This window comes from Leptodactylus fuscus, chromosome 5, assembly GCF_031893055.1.
Source record: "Leptodactylus fuscus isolate aLepFus1 chromosome 5, aLepFus1.hap2, whole genome shotgun sequence".
NCBI lineage: Eukaryota > Metazoa > Chordata > Amphibia > Anura > Leptodactylidae > Leptodactylus > Leptodactylus fuscus.
Window position 1 is genome coordinate 96,689,093 of NC_134269.1, and position 23,645 is coordinate 96,712,737.

General features: G+C 42.9%; 1 protein-coding gene across 1 annotated transcript in view; it reads right to left on the reverse strand.

The window, feature by feature from the left end:
* Positions 1–23,645, reverse strand: part of LOC142203247 (TRPM8 channel-associated factor homolog) — a 42,622-nt gene that overhangs the window by 6,983 nt on the left and 11,994 nt on the right. Inside the window, exon 2 of the mRNA XM_075273816.1 lies at positions 966–1,589. Coding sequence (XP_075129917.1) covers positions 966–1,582 — 617 coding nt within the window. The 5' untranslated portion in view covers positions 1,583–1,589. The remainder of the gene's footprint in view (positions 1–965; positions 1,590–23,645) is intronic.

Below are 23,645 nucleotides of genomic sequence, written 5' to 3' on the forward strand. Positions count from 1 at the left end.
CAAAGAAGCAAGAAGATTTCTTCTGTGGTGCTGAACTTGTTACAAATATATTACACCAATGCCCTCTTATATCTCACCTTACATACATAGGCCCCCCCCAACCTTTCTCTATATTTTATATCCTCTTTTACTAAAGCACCCTACTACCTCTTATATTAGTTATGGCCTCTTATCTTGATAAATTCCCATTGGCTCCAATTGACCTCTTCAGCCCCCCAACAAAAATGCCCAAGGTAAAAAAAAAAAGTTGATGATACTAACCTACCTCCAATCCCTTGAGGAGGAGACTCCGCTGCCAGCAGTGCCATTGCTTACTGGAAGCGGCAGAACTTCTGCGTACTGGTGCAGATGGCTCGGGTCAGTGATATCATCACAGAGATGTCTGTGCCAGGACGCAGATGTCTTAGAGCAGTTTGTAGGCCACAGATCTGAAGTAACTTGTGGCTTACCTCTCTACTATGTATTTCAATTGTATCAGTGTCATGGAGACGCCAATGCAGTTAATGTGCGAGGATAAGATGTGTTGCGGTGTCCCCGAGGTGGGTCCCCCAGAGTAGGTGGGCCCTGGGGTGCCACCTCGCCTGCCCCTAGCTAGCTATGCCTCTGATTCAATGCATATTTTTTTTGCCAGACACAAAACTGTCTGAGAAGAAAAAGGGACAGCAAACCATAGAGTTTTTAACTATTAAAATCTAAAATTAATACCAAGGAATGTCCTTCTTATAGCTTTTAGCATACCTAGTACACACAGATGTAGTCAGCAGATGATATAAACATGATGTACATAGCCTATAAGTGTCACTTTATCACTGTAAACAGAAACTATTGAACAATAGGCAGAAAATCAACAGGGAACTGAAGGGTGACTATGTACGTATTTTTTTACTACATAAATTTTCATATCATAATACATTACAAACTATATTTCCACATTATTAGATATTTTATGAACTATGTGTACTCACTCATTGCACCACTGTGTATTTGGCATGCAGTCGCTCACATCAAAAATTCCTTTTTCACCATAGCTGGCAGTGAAATACACTCCAGCAACAGAAGTAATTTTATTTCCAGGAAAATAAATCAGAACATTATCTTGTGTGTGGCTGTAGGACCAGTGCCAGGCTTGAGCCCCGATAAGAAGACCACCTCCATCTTTCAAAAAGGATGCAATCTCTCCTGCCTGACTGTCATCATATCCAGGTATACAGAGCACTCCCAAACCATTCTTCAGGCCTGTGATTGTTTCAACCTTATGTCCAGACCAAGACAGTGTCTTCTCCAAATTGTTGAAGCTCTTCTCAACACCAATGACTGCTTCTGAGGATGGTTTCAACCAGGATATTGCATTCTTCAGAAAATCCATGAATGGAGGATGATCCAAATATGATTCATGACTCATGACCACTACTCGTCCTTTTCCATACTTAGAAGCAGCAATAAGGACATGTTTTTCAGGACTCAGGAGCACTGGGAATGCAGTATCACCAGTTAGAAGAAGTTGGCAGGGCACACTGCTCCCAGAGAAATCGAAGCTTCTGATACCCTTGACAAGGGAGTAGTAATCTTCATCAGATGTCATATTTCTTCTAAACCAAGATAAATATATAATTGTGGTTACATTATCAAAAGTATTTTTCTCTAAAACTTTAAGAATTGTGTTCATTTTTCTTTTTTTTGCACACAGTTTTCTAATATAATGGAGCGTGAAGTTAAAGGGGTTGTTTAGGATAAATTGACAAGTCCTGGATAAGTCTGTCCCTATGCCCCCTCCTCCAACTTTCTAATATATCTTTTTTACCCATATTGTATAGTTTCTCAGTAATATATGTAGGTCATTGCAATAATGCCTGGGAAGCTGGCACACAATACTTACCTATCTTCTTTTGCTTCTGGTCCAGAGCTGTGTCATGATGTCACTTCCGGAAGTGACATCGGGCCCAGCTCCAGGCAGCATTAGGCCTGAAGCACTCCAGGACACGTTGAGAAGAAGAAGAGACAGGAAGACAGGTAAGTACAGTGTTGGCCAAAAGTATTGGCACCCCTGCAATTCTGTCAGATAATACTCATTTTCTTCCAGAAAATGATTGCAATCACAAATTCTTTGGTATTATTATCTTCATTTAATTTGTCTTCAATGGAAAACCACAAAAAGAATTGTCAAAAAGCCAAATTGGATATAATTCAACACCAAACATAAAAAGGGTGGACAAAAGTATTGGCACTATTTGAAAAATCATGTAATGCTTCTCTAATTTGTGTAATTAACAGCACCTGTTACTTACCTGAGGCACCTAACAGGTGGTGGCAATAACTAAATCACACTTGCAGCCAGTTGAAATGGATTAAAGTTGACTCAACCTCTGTCCTGTGTCCTTGTGTGTACCACATTGAGCATGGAGAAAAGAAAGAAGACCAAAGAACTGTCTGAGGACTTGAAAAGCAAAATTGTGAGGAAGCATGAGCAATCTCAAGGCTACAAGTCCATCTCCAAAATCCTGAATGTTCCTGTGTCTACCGTGCACAGTGTCATCAAGAAGTTTAAAGCCCATGGCACTGTGGCTAACCTTCCTAGATGTGGACGGAAAAGAGAGATTTCAACGCAAGATTGTGCGGATGGTGGATAAAGAACCTTGACTAACATCCAAACAAGTTCAAGCTGCCCTGCAGTCCAAGGGTACAACAGTGTCAACCTGTACTATCTGTCGGCGTCTGAATGAAAAGGGACTGTATGGTAGTGTTAGAGTCAAATCCTCCATCTTTGTATTTTGTCAGTCATCTTGTAACCTTTCACACATAAACTGTATAAGTAAGTCGCAGCTGGCTATTTGTATATCTTATCTTCATGGTATATGGAGGTCACTGAGACTCATTTAGCACCAACATGACATCTTATCTCTGTTTCCATAATATATGCATATAGACATAGTGTAAGCTGTTGGTTCACACATAAGTGTTTTTGAAACTTTCTTTGTTTAAGGACAAAGTACAAAGTCCATTAAGCTGTAATGATATGCAAATTACATGAGGCCTCAGCCAATAGTCATGTGCCAGGTTTATCTTATAACCAATCATTTTATGCCAACCATGTTAGAATAGTCCAACCTGCTCTTGTCTGTATTGTATTTAAACCACCTTTGTGCACCATTAAATTAGAATCCACCTTGATACACCAAACACCATGTGTCTTCGTGATTCTCCAGGTCAAAGATCGGCTGTAGCCAATCTTGGCCTGTTAATTAATTTTCCTTTACAGACAGCATATCTCTGGGGTATTATGATTCCCCCGACAGAACCTGGCGCCCAACGTGGGGCATCGATAATCGTTTAATGTGCAGCCGATAGTGTACTGATCCACTCACCAACCGATTTGGAGACGGGCCCGGAGGACCTCAGATGAATAAAACGGCGCTGTAACGGTAAGTCCTTTTCTTGCCAAATAACTAATCTGAGTTCCTACATGTTCCGGATCCTGTGTGTCGGTGAGTGAGGATTAGTGCTGCATATGTTATAACAATCGATGCCATATTATATAGTGTGCAAGAACCTGAATAGTATGTTGTCTGTAGTGGGGTGGGAAATGTTATACCTCATTCTTTGTCTACTGTCCATGCTGTCATTTGGTTGCTACATCTGTTATAGAGTGTAAAAAGCGGTGCAGAAGAGAGAGTTATTCTTCATCCTTAATCCCTAGAGTGGAAGTACTGAGTGATTGAAAAGTCCTTGTTTTGGACACTAAGGACTGAGTAGAATCTGAGTAAGTACATGCAATGATTCAGGGGTGTTCGATAGAGGGACACAGACAAAGTGGAGTCTGTGGAAACCAAATGAGGTTTTTGCCCTGAGCACTACGCCAGAACATGCACATTAGAGATTAGTTCAATGAAAACAGAGTGACTGTTTGGGAGGTCCCACTAGGTGAGTCAAAAGTGACCCTCTATTGTCTTAATTGCCCTAGAGGAGTGGGATGCTCACGGCTGACTGGCCATCAGCTATTATGGGGGAGGGACCCTCTGAGGTAGGGTATACCCCATATGAACTAATAGGAATGGGAGAGAGAGAAGAAGATGCCGCTCAAGAAAAAAAAAAAAAGAGCAGGAGTTACCAATGGAGAATAGGCAGGACAGATACAGGGATAGAGGGTAACCAGGAAGTGTTTTAATTGTGGAAACCAGGGACACTTGGCTAGAGATTGCTGGTGTCCTAAGCGAAGGACAAAGGCTTTGAGTGTAAGGAAATGTATAGTGAGCATCCATTGACAGTCCAGCTAAAGGGTTAATGTGCTTGGCACTTAGCATTGTGTTGTTAGTTTGTTGGTTAGTGGAAAGTGGAAACATGATATGTTTTGTAGTGAGGATACTGCAGGTTAAGTGTAGGTATGTGTATACACATATGTGTGTATATAGGCTTGGGGTGGACATTAAGTTATTTCTAGAATGTCTATAGTGTCCTTTTATTCAGGAAAGGTTTCCCATTTTGAGAATGCTCCTCTCATGGTAATGTTTTTAAAATTGGATAAATGGCATAAATATGAGATCAACATTATTATGTTTATTTTATAGTAATATGCAAATTGGTAAGAAGATGAAGGCAACTATTTACATGTTTTGGTTTGTTTTCTCCTCAATATTTAGCTGTGCGGGAATTATAACTAACTCTGTGCCTATTTGTAGGAATAAGATTTGGCCGTCCCAAGAGAATAAGTGATATCACGGTACAAAATATATGAAAATTTTTATTTTAGTTCAGACAAGTTCTTTTTGATTTAATTGACATTTGTTTTGTTCTGTCTGGAGCTCCAGTGTGACGTTGCATGTTTGTATGGAAGGTTCAGAAAAGTGAATGGGCCCATATATGTGTGTCAGTTATATGTACATGTTACATGTGTCTGCCATGTGTACATGTTCTGTTTGTCCATGTCTGTATTGTTACATTTTCAGTCTCCACAGCAAGCAGATATTGAATGCTGATAACCACAGAGGGTGGTGACAAGTAGATATGAAAGGGAGGCATAAAAGTTCTTTCCATTGTCGAATATATATGTGTGTTCTGGTGTAAATGAGATGTACTTGATATACCATGTACATGTATTATGTACTCAGTGTGTATTGGTGCGTATGTGTATCAAATATATCACATGGGCTTTACACTTGTAACATAAATATTTGTTATGGGTTTATACTATAAATCCATGAATGTTAACAATCGGGATTTATTGTGTGAAAAAGTTATTCAGATGTTCCTTCTGATATGGGATTAGGCCCCATAGGGGTAGGCAATACATGTGAACTATCTTGCCACAAGGGGCATAGAACGCCCCTAATATGTACACGCAGGTAAAGATAAATTGCAGTTCTACAAAGTTAAAGTGGTGTTTCTGGGTCATTGTTTGCTACAAGGTGTTAGATAGCTGTGTAAGTAGATCAGAAGTCACTCACATATCTGCTCTGTAATTTAAGGCTTCCGCCTTCTCTGCTGATATATGTTGAGTATTTACTTACCTTAATGAATTTTTGGAGTGTTTAGAAGTTTTAGAGAACTGAATTTACTTGGGATTGTATAAATAAGTCTGCTGGGATATGTAGTACTACAGCTATGACAAGTGTGGGGAGAGTCCGCGCAGCTGCTTCTCATGATAAGACACGGTTTACAAGGGGTGATAAATCTTGCATTGGAAACAAAGATGACAATGGCTGGATATCTCAGGCTGCAGTGTGTCTTATCTATGTCTTCTAATGTAAGCTTTGCATTCTGTGCTGCACTACAAGTCCCTTCTAACCTGTTAACAATAGTTTCAGGGGAGGAGTAAGGAGAGTCAGATAACTTAAAATTAATTTTACTTTTGCTGATTTGGTTAATAAATGATGAATCTATTGTTAACACTGATGAGAGTTCTTTTATTTTAGATGATTCTCGATTTGGGAATGATGGTGGATTCTGCACCAGATATGTCATGGTCACTGAATATGAGGTAAACCAAGGGTAAAACCAAGCACAAGTAGAACCATTATAGAACTGTATGGGTCTCAGCTCATGAAGTTGAACTAGAAGCCATCACTGAGACAGGGTACAATGTCTGAGGGTAGGTGTTTAATATAGTGGGACTATGGTCCAATCTGGAGAGCGAGAGCTTTCTGTAGGGTCAATGTTAAGCTTAAAAGGATTTCCATGCTGTTCAGGTAGTGATAGACCCTGCTGCCCCCACACAGGTGGGTATAGTCAAAAGTCAGGACACACACCAAGGCTGATATGAAAGAAGGTAGAGGTAACATGTGGGCAGAGACACTGCCGCTAACCCAGTTGCAGAGGCCTAGGGGATATGCCTTACTGAGAAGTGGTCACTATACTCGACCCAAACCCCCTTTTAGCTCTCTTTTCAGGTTTTACAACACTGAGGCACCAAAAATGGTCCAGGACTACAGTAAAAGAGGATGTACAAGTCCTGATCTCCGGTGGTAAGAGAATATATTTACTGAGTGCATTGTCCCCACTGATGGCATAAAGCAGTGTTTAGAAGTAGCCATGTGTGACCTGGTGAGCAGAGGATGGGCGGCTGCAGGATTTAACATCACTACAGACACTGCTTGGCATGTGTTAAATGCAAAGTAGGCCAAAAAGTGAAAAGTTTCTCAGAGCCAGGCCCAGAGCCCTTGTACCCGTTCCAGAGATTGCAGGTTAACTATATGCAGTTACTAAAGGTGAGACGGTATAAGTACGTGCTTGTGTGTATAGTTATCTATCTTCAGAAAAGTCTGAGGCATATCTGGTGAAGAAAGCCATCACAAACGGGGCTGCAGATAGACGGCTACTGAAGATGTAGTGTGTCACTTGTATTGGTATTTTCTGTAAGGTACCCTCCTAAGAGAAGAATTGGCTTTAGCCCATGTCAAACTTTCTTTGGGGGTTGTATTCTTGGCAACTCCTACAGATGTGGTATGGTGTACTGACTGACTATGTGATGTCTTTGCAAAAACATTTGATTAATGTATGGCTTTGAGTTTTCTCTCCTTCTCAGATTTTAAGTTAGTGGGCGGGACCTATTCATTTGAACCAAGAGATTGATGGTGATAAAGAGACACGTGAGAAAAACCTTGGAACCAAGATTTGATGGTCCATTCCAAATGCTGATGATAACCAGTACTTCTGTGAAATTTGAAGGAGAGCCTAATTGTATCCATGCTTCATATTGCAAGAAAGTCTCTACACACAAAGCGATGAAGATTCTCCTGATAATGCTGTTACAGATGGTCCTGACGATAAGCCTGCATAGAACATTTAACAATGAAGTGGGACAATAAGTTTCTTAAACACCATATGATTTTGATCGAAGATCTGAATGTGTCAGATTGTAGGATATGTACTCATAACCCCATATTAGCCTGTCATGTCATATATAGCTGTTTCTTTGACGCAACAGGAAATGTTTGAAGTATATAGTTAAGAAGATACCACCTCATATTTTAGGAACAATACATAGTATAAACAAGTAAATATCAGCAAGTTGTAGTAAAAATCTTATCTTCATTTTGTTTGTTTAATACAAAACATATACAAAAGGATGAGCAGACCAAGATATAAAAGGCCAGAACTATGATTGAGATTAGGTTAGAATACAGGAACATATGAGGGGAATCTGGTAAAGTCCGGCAGTAGACATTAGGTCACTGAAGTATCTAAATATGAATTCCTGTATTCAACCATCTCAAAATGGGGGAATGTTAGAGTCAAATCCTCCATCTTTGTATTTTGTCAGTCATCTTGTAACCTTTCACACATAAACTGTATAAGTAAGTCGCAGCTGGCTATTTGTATATCTTATCTTCATGGTATATGGAGGTCACTGAGACTCATTTAGCACCAACATGACATCTTATCTCTGTTTCCATGATATATGCATATAGACATAGTGTAAGCTGTTGGTTCACACATAAGTGTTTTTGAAACTTTCTTTGTTTAAGGACAAAGTACAAAGTCCATTAAGCTGTAATGATATGCAAATTACATGAGGCCTCAGCCAATAGTCATGTGCCAGGTTTATCTTATAACCAATCATTTTATGCCAACCATGTTAGAATAGTCCAACCTGCTCTTGTCTGTATTGTATTTAAACCATCTTTGTGCACCATTAAATTAGAATCCACCTTGATACACCAAACACCATGTGTCTTCGTGATTCTCCAGGTCAAAGATCGGCTGTAGCCAATCTTGGCCTGTTAATTAATTTTCCTTTACAGACAGCATATCTCTGGGGTATTATGATTCCCCCGACAGTAGGATACCCAGGAAGACCCCACTTCTTACCCAGAGACATAAAAAAGCCAGGCTGGAGTTTGCCAAAACTTACCTGAGAAAGCCAAATACGTTTTGGAAGAATGTTCTCTGGTCAGATGAGACAAAGGTAGAGCTTTTTGGGAAAAGGCATCAACATAGAGTTTATAGGAAAAAAAGAGGCCTTCAAAAAAAAAGAACACGGTCCCTACAGTCAAACATGGCGGAGATTCCCTGATGTTTTGGGATTGCTTTGCTGCCTCTGGCACTGGACTGCTTGACCGTGTGCATGGCATCATGAAGTCTGAAGACTACCAACAAATTTTGCAGCATAATGTAGGGCCCAGTGTGAGAAAGCTGGGTCTCCCTCAGAGGCAGTGGCGGATCCAGGGTTTGCGGGGCCCTGGGCAATTGACTTTGGCGGGGTCCTACTTACTGGGGATCTCACACTTCTAACCTGTACTTCCCAACTGTTGAAGACTAGAAAGAGGGAATAAAACGTGCGTCGCGCGCAGCGCGCCGCAGCAAATTAGGCCACGCCCACTTTTATGTTGACTCCACCCATTCTCATTCAATTTTCATGTGATTCCACACAGTATAATCCTCCTACAGTCACCCGTAAATTATATCTCCCCCCCATTTTCATATACACCCTTCATCTACCCCTAGTTTCATGTCCCCCCCTCTATCTCTGTCCCCAGTTTCATGCCATTCTCCCCCTTTATCTGCCCACAGTTTCATTTCCCCCCGTCTCTGCCCCAGTGTCATGCCGTTCTCCCCCCTTCATCTGCCCCAGTGTCATGCCATTCCCCCCCTTCATCTGCCCTAGTGTCATGCCGTTCTCCCCTTCCATCTGCCCCAGTGTCATGCTGTTCTCCCCCCCTCCATCTGCCCCAGTGTCATGCTGTTCTCCCCCCCTCCATCTGCCCCAGTGTCATGCCGTTCTCCCCCCTCCATCTGCCCCAGTGTCATGCCGTTCTCCCCCCTCCATCTGCCCCAGTGTCATGCTGTTCTCTCCCCCTCTATCTGCCCCAGTGTCATGCCATTCTCCCCCCTCCATCTGCCCCAGTGTCATACCATTCTCCCCCCTCCATCTGCCCCAGTGTCATGCTGTTCTTCCCCCCTTCATCTGCCCCAGTGCCATGCCATTCTCCCCCCTCCATCTGCCCCAGTGTCATGCTGTTCTCCCCCCCTCCATCTGCCCCAGTGTCATGCCGTTCTCCCCCCCTCCATCTGCCCTAGTGTCATGCCGTTCTCCCCCCTCCATCTGCCCCACTGTCATGCCGTTCTCCCCCCTCCATCTGCCCCAGTGTCATGCTGTTCTCTCCCCCTCTATCTGCATCAGTGTCATGCCATTCTCCCCCCTCCATCTGCCCCAGTGTCATGCCATTCTCCCCCCTCCATCTGCCCCAGTGTCATGCTGTTCTTCCCCCCTTCATCTGCCCCAGTGTCATGCCATTCTCCCCCCTCCATCTGCCCCAGTGTCATGCTGTTCTCTCCCCTTCATTTGCCCCAGTGTCATGCCGTTCTCCCCCTTCATCTGCCCCAGTGTCATGCCGTTCTCCCCCCTCCATCTGCCCCAGTGTCATGCTGTTCTCACGTTCTCACACACACACACACTCACCATTCCTCGTTCCCTCGCAGCTCTCTCCCTCATACACATATTGTAGCCGCGATGTGATGACGTCATCACATCGCGGCTACAAATGCCGGAGACCGGAGCTCAGCATTAAAGCAGGAGCTGAGCTGTAACAGCTCCGGCTTTAAACGCCTATGCATTCGGCTCATCGGCGTCCTACCGCCGATGAGCCGAATACATAGGCGTTTAAAGCAGGAGCTGTGAGCTCAGCTCCTGCTTTAACGCTGAGCTCAGTTGGAGTCGGGACATGCCGACCGGGACCATTTTGTTAGGTTTCCCGGCTCGCCAGGCCCTGGATCCGCCCCTGCTCAGAGGTCATGGGTCTTCCAGCAGGACAATGACCCAAAACACACTTCAAAAAGCACTAGAAAATGGTTTGAGAGAAAGCACTGGAGACTTCTAAAGTGGCCAGCAATGAGTCCAGACCTGAATCCCATAGAACACCTGTGGAGAGATCTCCAAATGGCAGTTTGGAGAAGGCCCCCTTCACATCTCAGGGACCTGGAGCAGTTTGCCAAAGAAGAATTGTCTAAAATTCCAGCAGAGCATTGTAAGAAACTCATTGATGGTTACCGGAAGCGGTTGTTCGCAGTTATTTTGTCTAAAGGTTGTGCTACCAAGTATTGGGCTGAGGGTGCCAATACTTTTGTCCGGCCCATTTTTGGAGTTTTGTGTAAAATGATCAATGATTTGACTTTTTTTTCATTCTTTTGTGTTTTTTCAATGCAAGCAAAATAAATGAAGATATTAATACCAAAGAGTTTGTGCTTGCAATCATTTTCTGGAAGAAAATGAGTATTATCTGACAGAATTGCAGGGGTGCCAATACTTTTGGCCAACACTGTAAGATGTGTGGTGAGGTGGGGTGGTGGGCTGATTTAGTTGGAAAGGGATAGTAGTGGACAGACTAGCTAGGGGGACAGGGAGGGGTTGTAAGTGCATGAGAGATGGGAGGAAGTAAAGCATTATGGTGGTTGGATAAAAGCACAGGAAGCCACACCATGTAAACAAATGCAGAAGATGCCAAGAGCTTCCAGAAATCGCTCAAAACACTGCTAAAGGTATTTGGGTGTACAGCATGTACATCCTGTCATTCTTGCTGACACTGGGAAAAGCAACAGGACCTAGCAACAAGGCTGGACTTAAAGGGAGTCTATCCTTGCCTAGATCGTTTTTTAACCCCTTCCCGACATGCGCCGTAATAGTACGGCGCATGTCGGGTCTGTAACTATGGCGACCGCCCGGGAGCCGCGCGGCCGCCATAGCCGCCGGATGTCTACTGCTTTAAGCAGTAGACAACTGGCTCTCATGCCTCCGATCGGTCCCTGAACCGATCGGAGGCATTAACCCCTCCGGCGCCACGGTCAATTTTCCCGGCGGCGCATGGGTGCCGCCATTTTGCCCGGGATCGCCGGCTCCTGGAGCATGCTCCAGGGCTGACATCCTGTTGCCATGACAGCCGGGAGCCTGTACAAGGCTCCCAGGCTCGTCTGCAAATCCTCTCTTTTGCAGGCTGGTCTATGCAGCCTGCAAAAGAAAGGATGATTTTTTGCAATGCATTAGCATTGTAATGCATTGCATTAGTGATCAGACCCCCTGGGGTTCAACACCCCTAGGGGGTCTAATAAATGCAAAAAAATTTTTTAAAAAAAGTAAAAAAAATAAAAAAAAATATAAAAAGTATTAAAAGTTCAAATCACCCCCTTTCCCTAGAACACATATAAAAGAAGTTAAAAACTGTGAAACATATACATGTTAGGTATCCCCGCGTCTGAAATCGCCCGCTCTACAAATCTATAAAAATATTTTTCCTGTTCGGTAAACGCCGTAGCGGGAAAAATATTCGAAAGTGCCAAACCGCCGTTTTTTCACTGTTTTGATTCTGATAAAAATTTGAATAAAAAGTGATCAAAGCAATAACATTTCCCGAAAATGGTAGAACTAAAAAGTACACCCGGCCCCGCAAAAAAAGACGCCCTATGCATCCCCGTACACTTACGTATAAAAAAGTTATGGCCGTTGGAATATGGCGACTTTTAGAAAAAAAAATTTTTAACACAGTTTTGGAATTTTTTTAGGGGTCAAAATGTAAATAAAACTATATAAATTTGGTATCCCTGGAACCTTACCGAAACACAGAATATAGGGGACATGTCATTTTGGCTGCACAGTGAACGCCGTAAAACCAAAACCCGTAAAAAAGTCGCAGAAATGCATTTTTTCTTCAAATCCACCCCATTCTGAGTTTTTTCTTGCTTCCCAGTACATTGTATAGAATAATTAATGGTAGCATCATGAAGAAAAATTTGTCCCGCAAAAATTAAGACCTCATATGGCTCTGGGAGCGGAGAAATAAAAAAGTTATGGGGTTTAGAAGGAGGGGAGTCAAAAACGAAAAACGAAAATCAAAAAATGCCATTGGCGGGAAGGGGTTAAATAAGCATATCTTTACATATCCTTTAGACGGGCTATTCTAGGCATACCTGTCATTCCTTGATCCTCGCAGCTGTTTTGGAATTAAACCGTTTTTCTTCATATGCAAATTCATCTTGCTAAACCCTGCATCATCAGCCGCCTCCATTTCTCACTGCCCCCTTCCCATTTCTAACCGCCCCCTTCTTGAAATACAATCCCTCCTTCTACACCTCTTCACTGCTTCCAGAGCAGCTAGTCACGTAAGCGCATGTGCGAGTTTTTAATCATAATCATGTACAGCTTGATTAAAATCTCGCACATGCCCTGTACGTGACTATCTGCTCTGGAAGCAGTGAAGAATTGTAGAAGGAGGTATGCCTAGAATAGCCTTTCTAAAGACTATGTAAAGAAATGCTTAGTTAGAACACAATCTAGGAAATGACAAATTCCCTTTAATATGTAGGGAGGCTGACAGCTGCAATAAGTAGGTGACTGTTAGAACAGCGGGACCCATATTTAGCCATTTCAAGGGTGTTTTCCCTGATGACATCATTTCTAAAACTATTGCTCTGCTCAACTACTACTGTAGCTACTCACCAACTATCTTCACTCCCCACAAAATAGAGTATGTCCATCCAACACATGCTGACATCCAGTGCAACTATAACTCCAGTCACAAATGCAGGACTGAGAAACACTTAAAAGGGTTGTCCAAGATTAAATAAAAATTAACCCCTAAACTAAACTCCCTCCTCTGGAATAACTCCTAACTTCTGAAAGCTGGGAGGTATGATAATAGTATTATCTGCAACAAGCAGTGGTGTAATGATCATGGTCGCAGGAGGTGCCACTGCGACTGGGCCCCTTTCCATTAATTGCCATCCCACGGGAGGTGTATAAAAATAAGATAAACACTTATACTCACCTGTCCTGGGCTGAGCATCCGTTCCAGTGCTCTTCCTGCCGGTAACTAAGGCCACGCAAGTGGTCACATGGGGTGCGCTGGCGTAATGATGTTATCGCACCCCATGTGGCCGCTAGAGCTCACATGACCTCAGTTGGAAGACAGAAGAGGATGCCGCAGACCATAGGATGGAGCGAGGATGCCCTGGAGAGGTGAGGTAAGGTGAGTATGAGTGTGTAATTTTTAATCACTTCTCCTGGGCCTCTACTTATTATACTCTGAGCCTCCTGGGCCTATACTTATTATACCCTTTATAATAATAGCACCAACTTGGGAGGAAGGAGGGGGCACTGTGAGCATATAATACTATGTTGGAGCCACTGTGAGCACATAATACTGTTTGGTGGCCACTGCTGATCACATAATACTGTATGGGGTAATGTGCTCCCTGTATTTTTATTGGATTATTAGCCACAAATTATGAGTGATATTTGAATTTTATATATATATATATATATATATATATATATATATATATATATATATATTTTAGATATCTTATCCAAGTTTATGGATATCTAATTCATTATATTGCTAGTGAGCTGTGTTTTTTTTTACTTTTGACTTTACTATAACTGTGTGGGGTCTGCTGTGGTGTACCCAATTCTGTGTGGGGTGCACTGTGGAGCATGTAATACTGTGTGGGATCCACTGTGGAGCACGTAATACTATGTGGGGTCCACTGCGGAGCACGTAATACTGTGTTGGGTCCACTGCGGAGCACGTAATACTGTGCCCGTATTGTTTACATGATGGATGTGCTACTCACTCACCGTAGTCTTGATAACTGTAGTTGTGGTTACTAAAGCTGTACCCCTTTCAGATATTTGGGATATTATTTCAGATGTAACCACCACTATAAAGCAATGGCGCTAGGAAGGAGGTAGGGGACCCCAGACAAAAGTTTGCACCTAAGCCCACTAGACTTTAGTTACACCACTGGCAACAAAAGCTTTTAAGAAAAGATGTTCCCTATAACACTCCTGTCTAAGGGGGGAGACACACTAAGGGTGCATTCACACTACGTAATCGCCAGCTTATTCTGAACATAAAACACGTTCAGAATAAGCGGCGTATAAAGCAGTTCCCATTCATTTCTATGGGAGCCGGCATACGAGCACTTCCCATAGAAATGAATGGGCTGCTTTTTTCACTACGAGCACTCCCATTGAAGTGAATGGGATGTGCTGGCGTGTATGGCTAGCTCTGCTCATGCTGAGCCGTACACGCGGGTACATCCCATTCACTTCAATGGGAGTGCTCGTAGTGAAAAAAGCAGCCCATTCATTTCTATGGGGAGTGCTTGTATGCCGGCTGCCATAGAAATGAATGGAACTGCTTTATACGCCGCTGATTCTGAACGTGTTTTACGTTCAGAATAAGCTGGCGATTACGTAGTGTGAATGCACCCTAAGTACTGAAAGCAGTTATAACTAAATCCAGAGGCTACAGATGCTTTCCCATAAAGTTAGTAAGACACAGATTAATCCCTTCCCCCTGGAGGGATTTTTCAATTTTCGTTTTTGACTCCCTGCCTTCCAAACCCCATAACTTTTTTATTTTTCAATTCACAGAGCCATATGGGAGCTTAATGTTTGCGGGACAAACTTTTCTTCATAATCATACTATTTATTATTCTGTACAATGCACAGGGATGCTGGAAAAAAATTCTGAATGAGGTGGAATTGGAGAAAAAGTGCATTTGTGTGACTTTGTTACGACCTTCATTTTATGGTGTTCACTCTGCAGCCAAAATGATATGTCATCTGTATTCTATGTTTTGGTACAATTCCAGAGATACCATATTTATATAGTTTTATTGACATTTTAAGCCTTTTACAAAAATCTAAAACTTTGGACATTTTCCCACAGAGACCATTGCAAGCTGGAGCATGCACAGTAGCGCGCTGGAGGGAGGGCTACTGCGCACAAGCATGCTTTCAATAGCTTTTAAGAGAAACCGATGTGAACAAGCGGGGGGGGGCTTGGGGCAGCGGTGGGCGTGCAGAAGCTATGGCGCTAAGGAGTGCACGATCCAGCTAATTTACATATCGATTACTAAGGTAATTAACAAAAACGGGGGGGGGGTCTTTTTACACAGTAATAGCAGCACATGACTAGCCTTTTTAAAGGCTATTCAGGAATATCTTTAGCTCATAACCGATAAATCTGCTGATAGAGCCCCTTTAAAGGGGTTGCCACTGTAAGATGATGGTGCTGTTTGTAAATCAGCATTTGGAGACCCGAGGGGACCCAAAGAATGAAAAACTGAACGCTAGTGTGAACCTAGCATAAAGGACTGAAAGTTCTCCAAATTTTTATATCCATTGATGCTTTTAGTTTTAAAATGCATAAAAACTGACTGTGTGATCTATCTCGTAGCAGTAAAGTGTAGCTGACATGAAGGAGACATATGTCTACATATTTAGGAATAGTTCAAATTAGATTTGCAAAACAAAGCAACAGCAATATATTGAGGCTAATAAAATACATTCTGAACAATATATTATAAAATTGATATGATAGAGGAAGAAAGATGTCATACATACTGTTCTTGACAAAGCAGTAAAGGAGCTGGAATCTTGTCCACAGCAGTCCCAACACACACCCTTTATAAAAGATTATGAGGGAGGAGGGGTGTGAGCATGTGGGGTGTGGGGATAAGTTAACCATTGACTATGTAGAGATAAGAAACAGCTTATCATATAAATCACATGTTGCATTTTTTTACACATAGTTACTGCTACTTGACAAATACGGTTTCATTACTCAATGCTACCTCTATATGGAAACTACAGTCATGGCCAAAAGTTTTGAGAATGACACAAATCTTATATTTTCACATGATCCGCTGCCCTCTGGTTTTATGTGTGTTTGTCAGATGTTTTTATCACATACAGAAATATAATTGCAATCATATTATGAGTAACAAAAGCTTATATTGACAGTTAGAATGAGTTAATGCAGCAAGTCAATATTTGCAGTGTTGACCCTTCTTCTTCAGGACCTCTGCAATTCTCCCTGGCATGCTCTCAATCAACTTCTGGACCAAATCCTGACTGATGGCAGTCCATTCTTGCACAATCAATGCTTGCATTTTGTCAGAATTTGTAGGTTTTTGTTTGTCTACCCGTCTCTTGATGATTGACCACAAGTTCTCAATGGGATTAAGATCTGGGGAGTTTCCAGGCCATGGAGCCAAAATCTCTATGTTTTGTTCCCTGAGCCATTTAGTTATCACCTTTGCTTTATGGCAAGGTGCTCCATCATGCTGGAAAGGCATTGTTGATCGCCAAACTGCTCTTGGACGGTTGGGAGAAGTTGATCTTGGAGGACATTCTGGTACCATTCTTTATTCATGGCTGTGTTTTTAGGCAAGACTGTGAGAGAGCAGATTCCCTTGGCTGAGAAGCAACCCCACACATGAATGTAAATCACTGACGGGCAATTTACTCTCTGTATTTGCTCATATCACCGAAAGAGTAAAATAAAACATAACCTTTAATAGTAGATAATTAAAATAAAATAATAAACCCAGTGTATATGAAATTTTTGCAAAGTGGTGTAATTTTGATGCATTCAAGACACCACTATGATACATTCAAATACAATGTTTTCCTATATATAGAGGATCTCGGTTGGTTGAGATCTAACCATAACTATCACCCATAGGCCTGGTGAAATAGTTAGGTATCAGTGGGGAACAAAAGTCATAGATGCATAGTTCTTATTATCCACATCTACAGTATGTTTATGTTAAAGTATCAAGTTAACACATTCCACATAGGAGCTGGGTCAGCATAGATGAACAGCCGCCTCGGTTTAGAATGGAGCATGTATAACAAAGGATCTAATCTGGTCTAAATCATCAGCATGCTATTAGATATTGTTATGCATACTGATTGCCAGCCAGACTGTGAGATTCTAGTGGAGCTACGATCAACCCTGACTGCAATGGGGACAGGGCTATAGCAATCCCCAATTGAATAGGATGTCAGCCAGGGCTATAACAATCCCCATCAGCATTCCATTCGTATGATAATTAGCTGTATCTTAATCCCCCACTGACATGTAAGTATGTATTGTATCCCTCAACGCGTTTTTCTTTGCATTCATAGTTCATCAGGAGGTATTGATAAGGAAAACCCGATAGATTGCAGTAAAAACTGCACTTCCCACGTCCTTGGTGGTAGGACGCAGTACTGTAGATTCTGCCTACTTTTGTACTTTTGTTCCCCACTGATACCTAACTATTTCACCAGACCTATGGGTGATAGTTATGGTTAGATCTCAACCAACCGAGATCCTCTATGTATAGGAAAACATTGTATTTGAATGTATCATAGTGGTGTCTTGAATGCATCAAAATTACACCACTTTGCAAAAATTTCATATATACTGGGTTTATTATTTTATTATCTACTATTAAACCCACACATGAATGGTTTCAGGATGCTTTACAGTTGGCATGAGACAAGACTGGTGGTAGCGCTCACCGTCTTCTCCGAATAAGCTGTTTTCCAGATGTCCCAAACAATTGAAAAGGGGATTCATCAGAGAAAATGATTTTACCCCAGTCCTCAGCGGTCCACTCCCTGTACCTTTTGCAGAATATCAGTCTGTCCCTGATGTTTTTTTTCTGGAGAGAAGTGGCTTCTTTGCTGCCCTCCTTGAGACCAGGCTTTGCTCCAAGAGTCTCCGCCTCACAGTGCGTGCAGATGCACACACACCTGCCTGCTGCCATTCCTGAGCAAGCTCTGCACTGCTGGTAGCCTGATCCCACAGCTGAAACACTTTTAAGAGACGATCCTGGCGCTTGCTGGTCTTTCTTGGAGCCCTGGAGCCTTTTTGCCAACAATGGAACCTCTCTCCTTGAAGTTCTTGATGATGCGATAGATTGTTGACTGAGGTGCAATCTTTCTAGCTGCGATACTCTTCCCTGTTAGGCCATTTTTGTGCAGTGCAATGATGACTGCACGCGTTTCTTTAGAGATAACCATGGTTAACAGAAGAGAAACAATGATGCCAAGCACCAGCCTCCTTTTAAAGTGTCCAGTGGTGTCATTCTTACTTAATCATGACAGATTGATCTCTAGCCCTGTCCTCATCAACACCCACACCTGTGTTAATGGAGCAATCACTGAAACGATGTTAGCTGGTCCTTTTAAGGCAGGGCTGCAATGATGTTGAAATGTGTTTTGGGGGATAAAGTTCATTTTCTAGGCAAATATTGACTTTGCAAGTAATTGCTGTTAAGCTGATCACTCTTTATAACATACTGGAGTATTTGCAAATTGCCATTAGAACAACTGAAGCAGTAGACTTTGTAAAAATTAATATTTGTATCATTCTCAAAACTATTGGCCATGACTGTACAGTAAAGTTGTGTAGGAGATGATTATGAAAGAGACTCTCATGCAAGGTTCACACTAGCAATGGTCTCTCCATCATTCGGATAATCGCGGACACTCGTTGACCCTATAGACTATAAAGCAGTCTGACAGGTGTCCATCAAGTTTCCAACAGTTTTATACTGAAACTGTCAGAGAGAAAAGTCCTCTGTGCAGGATTTTTTCTCTCTGCTGACTTTAGACAGAACCTGCAGTGGGAGACTCCAACGCAAACGTGAAACTAGCATTAGAGGGAGATTTACCAAGCAAAATGCACCAAAAAAGTGGCCTACAAAGTGTGCAATTTTTTTTTGTTGCATTATTCTTGACAGTTTTAAAAAGTCTATAAAATGGGGTGTAAAAAACAAAAATTCCAACAGCACTCTGCTAGCACCAAGTGCATTACTGCAAACACCAACTGTATTAGTGTTTACATTTTGATCAAACAGTAATTGTAAGCCCACCTACCCCATCAAGGCGACCTTTGTTCGATGTCCCTACATGAATTGACTCATCTCTCTTAAGATCTTGGCATAGCTCCCAATCATCCAGGATTCAGCAGGACAATCATGGTTTTTCATTGCTGTCCCACCATCTCGGATAGCTTACAGTTTGTCCTGCTATACCCCCAAAAAGTCCTGCTATGCCCCTGAACTGTTTTGCTGTTAAACAAACTTTGTTAGGGTAGGCTAAAGGCTAAATGATAGATGCTAAATCATAGTGGGCCAAAGGACCTTTGATGATGTCATGACCATGTGATCAGACTCTTGTTTGGGCACAGCTACTCTGGATACTACAGGACAGTGTTGTGTTACACAGAAAGAAGAAGAGGAAACAGAGACTGATGGGAGGTAAGTAGGAGAGAAGAGACAGCAAGTGTGAGGAAGGAGGCGGGAACTGGGGGCAGATGTAGGGCCCAATTAAACAGAAGGCAGATGAAGGGGACAATTAAACTGGGGGCAGATAAAGGAGGACATTAAACTGGTAGTAGATGAAGGGGGACAATTAAACTAGGGGGAGGATGAGGGTGGCATTAAGCTGGTGACAGATGAAGGGAGACTTTGAATTGGTGGCAGATGAAGGAGGATATTAAACTGGTGGCAGATGAAAGGGGGACATTATACTGGGGACAGATGGAGGGGGGCATTAAACTGGTGCCAGATGAAGGTGGGCAATTAAACTGGGGCAAATGAAGGGGGACATTAAATTGGTGGCAGATGAAGGGGGACATTAAACTGAGGCAGATGGAAGGGGACATTAAAAATGGGAACAGATGAAGGGGGATATTAAACTGGGCACAGATCGAGGAGTGGATATTAAACTGGTGGTGCAGATGGAGGATGACATTAAACTGGGGGCAACTGGAGGAGGACATTAAACCTTGGTTGGTAGCTTGAGAGGGACATGTCTGCCTCTAGTTGCCCCCAGTTTAATGTCCCCCTCCAGCTGCCCCATGATCTGACCACTGCATCCCAAATATACTACACCACCGAGGGCAAACTAGCAAAATACTGGGCCCCATAGTAATCTTTTGACATGGGCCCCCGCCACCCCTAAACAGCATAGTGCACCCTTTCCTGGCACCCACATGGCAAAACGCCACCTTTATTGGCCCAGGCACTGTATAATACCACATTTACACATAGTATCATGTCCCACAGTGGTGCCTTCACACCGTACAATTTCCCTAGTGGCCTATGATGTTTATTATGAATTTTGAAAAAATTTCACATTTGGCCACACCTGAAATTTTTGGGGTTCACATCCATGAACTGTTATTATACTCTGGGGTCTCTTCAGACAGCAGATAGATCAATCTGCTTCTGGCCCTGTATCATGTACAGAACTTTTACCGCTTTATTAACCTGTATCGTGGCATAAAAAAGGTGGTCCTCATGGCCAGAAAAATCTCTGCACATTTCAGAAGGCATTGAACGATTATTGCATGCAGCAGACCATAGGGACATTAGAGGCTCATGAGGGAAGTGGCAAGCCCTTTGAAGAAACCACCATATTTGTTAGTAGGAATGACTACAACATCAACAATGTGACCTTTCTATTGTATATCTTAAAGTACAGTGTTGGCCAAAAGTATTGGCACCCCTGCAATTCTGTCAGATAATACTCGTTTTCTTCCAGAAAATGATTGCAAGCACAAACTCTTTGGTATTAATGAAAAAAGAGAATGAAAAAAAGTCAAATCATTGATCATTTTACACAAAACTCCAAAAATGGGCCGGACAAAAGTATTGGCACCCTCAGCCTAATACTTGGTAGCACAACCTTTAGACAAAATAGAGAAGCATCATATGATTTTCAAACAGTGCCAGTACTTTTGTCCACCCCCTTTTTTATGTTTGCTGTGGAATTATATCCAATTTGGCTTTTTGAGAAATCTTTTTGTGGTTTTCCATTGAAGACAAATTAAATGAAAATAATAATACCAAAGAATTTGTGATTGCAATCATTTTCTGGAAGAAAATTAGTATTATCTGACAGAATTGCAGGGGTGCCAATACTTTTGGCCAATACTGTAAACCAGGGGTGGGCAATTAATTTTCCCATGGGGCCGCATAAGAAATTGAAACTATGCTAGAGGGCCGTGCCACGGCAAATTTAGCTCCACCCACTTCTATGTTGACTCCGCCCATTCCCAATCATCTTTCCATGTGCCCCCACAAAGTATTATCCTCCTACAGTCACCTGTACACTATATACCCCCACATTATAATGTTCCCTTCCAACTGCCCCACAGTATTAGCTCCCTCTCCTGGTGCCCCAGTATAAACTGGGGGAAACTAGAGGGGACACAAAACTGGAGCAGCTGGAGGGGGACATTAAACAGTGGGGGTAGTTGGAGGGGGGCAATAAATTGACAGCTGGAGCGGGACATGAAACTGGGGGCAACTAGAGGGGGACATTAAAATCGGGAAGCAGACATTAAACCGTAGGCTTAGCTGGAGGGTGACATTAAACTGGGGGCAACTAGAGGCAGACAGGTCCCCCTACAGCTTCTTCCATGGTTTAATGTCCCCCCAGTCTAAGTGCCCTCTTCATCTACCCCCAGTTTCATGTCCCCCCCTCCATTTCTCCCTCAGTTTCATATCCCCCTTTATTTTCCCCATTTCATGCCCCCCCCCTCCATCTCTCCCCCAGTTTCATGTCCCCCCCCCTCCATCTGCCATCTCTGCCCTAGTATAACATTCCCCTACCATTTTTTCCCCCTAGGTTACTGAGACACACACACAGATAGACAGACACATATAGACAGACAGACAGACAGACATACATATAGACAGGCACACATATAGACACACACATATAGACACACACATATAGACACACACACATATAGACACACACACACACACATATAGACTCACACACATATAGATACACACACATATAGACACACACTCACTCTCTCTCCACCCTGCATCTCACCTTACATCTCTCAGTACTTTATGACACGCTCTACATCTCCATCTTCGGCCGGCACTAAGACACGCCCCATAGACACGCCCCCCCCCCCCCCCGACACGCCTCCCTAGACACGCCTCCCTAGTCAAAGCTGTGCGGGCCGGACTGAATCAGTCAGAGGGCCGGATGTGGCCCAGGGGCCGGACTTTGCCCAGGTCTGCTGTAAACCCTTACACTCATGCAATGAGGGATGGAAGCAGATGATCATCACCATAGTGGCCCCTGCACACAGTATCATCCCCCATAGTGGCCCCTGCACACAGTATTATCCCCCAGAGTGGCTCCTGCACACAGTATTATCCCCCATAGTGGCCCCTGCAAACAGTATTATCCCCCTTAGTGGCCCCTGCATACACTATTATCCCCCATAGTGGCCCCTGCACACAGTATTATGTCCCTTAGTGGCCCCTGCACACACTATTATCCCCCATAGTGACCCCTGCACACAGTATTATGTCCCACTGTGGACACCCATAAACAATTATTATACTCTGGGGTCTTTTCTAGCAGAAAAAAGAAGACATGACCTTTCTTGAGGTGGATTCTGCCTCAGAAGGGCAATAGAAGTCCATGGGAGGGGAAAATGCGACTCAGTTTTTTGGCAAAAAATGCGTCGTCATTTTTGGCGCGTTTTTTTTGCAAGAACCACGACAAAAAACCGTGACACGTTTTTTACGGTCCATTCACTGCCCGGCAGGGAAAAACCACCTGGCATTTTCTGAAGCGGTTTTTATCAAAAACAGCTCCAGAAAACGCTCCAAAAACGCCTGAAGGTCAAAAAACCGCTTCCTTATTAGGAAGCGTTTTTTTTCTGGACAAAAATTTGCCACGCGGTTTTCATGTGTGAACTAGCCCTAATCCTCTTCGAGCAATAGGATCATGCACCTATAATTGAATGATGTCATGATAGGAGTTAGGTGCAAATAACACGTTACACACAAACCAACTCAAAACCCAACTCAGTTTATCTAATCACGCTGAAGAAGTCATAAAACATAAGATGTCCACTTGGCATCATCTTTTTGTTTGTTTGTGGTCAGTCACTTCTTGGAGTCAGCAAGGCGTCTTCATCTAGGCGTAGTCCTTCTTCTTGGACATGCCACAGAATTTCACGAGTTATGATGATTCAGCCATAGTAGTCATCTTAGATATACAGAAATTCAAAACCACATAAACAACATAAAGTGGTGGCCATAAGTCCATAATTCAAGCAAATGGAGGCTCTTCTATTTAACATGCCAAGCTACTGGCATATTGGATCCCATTGCTGATATTGCATTTAATATACAGTAGTTTATTGAAGTGGACCATTGTTTTCTCCCATAGCGTACCTGAAAACTAAGGGCTAGTTCACACGTGAACAAAGGGGCGGATTTTGACAGCGGATTTCGCTTCAAAATCCGGCCCTTTACAATGGTGGTCTATGTAGACCACCAGGCTTTTTTTTTCCGCTAGCGGCGAGTTGCCGCTAGCGGAGAAAAGAAAGGAC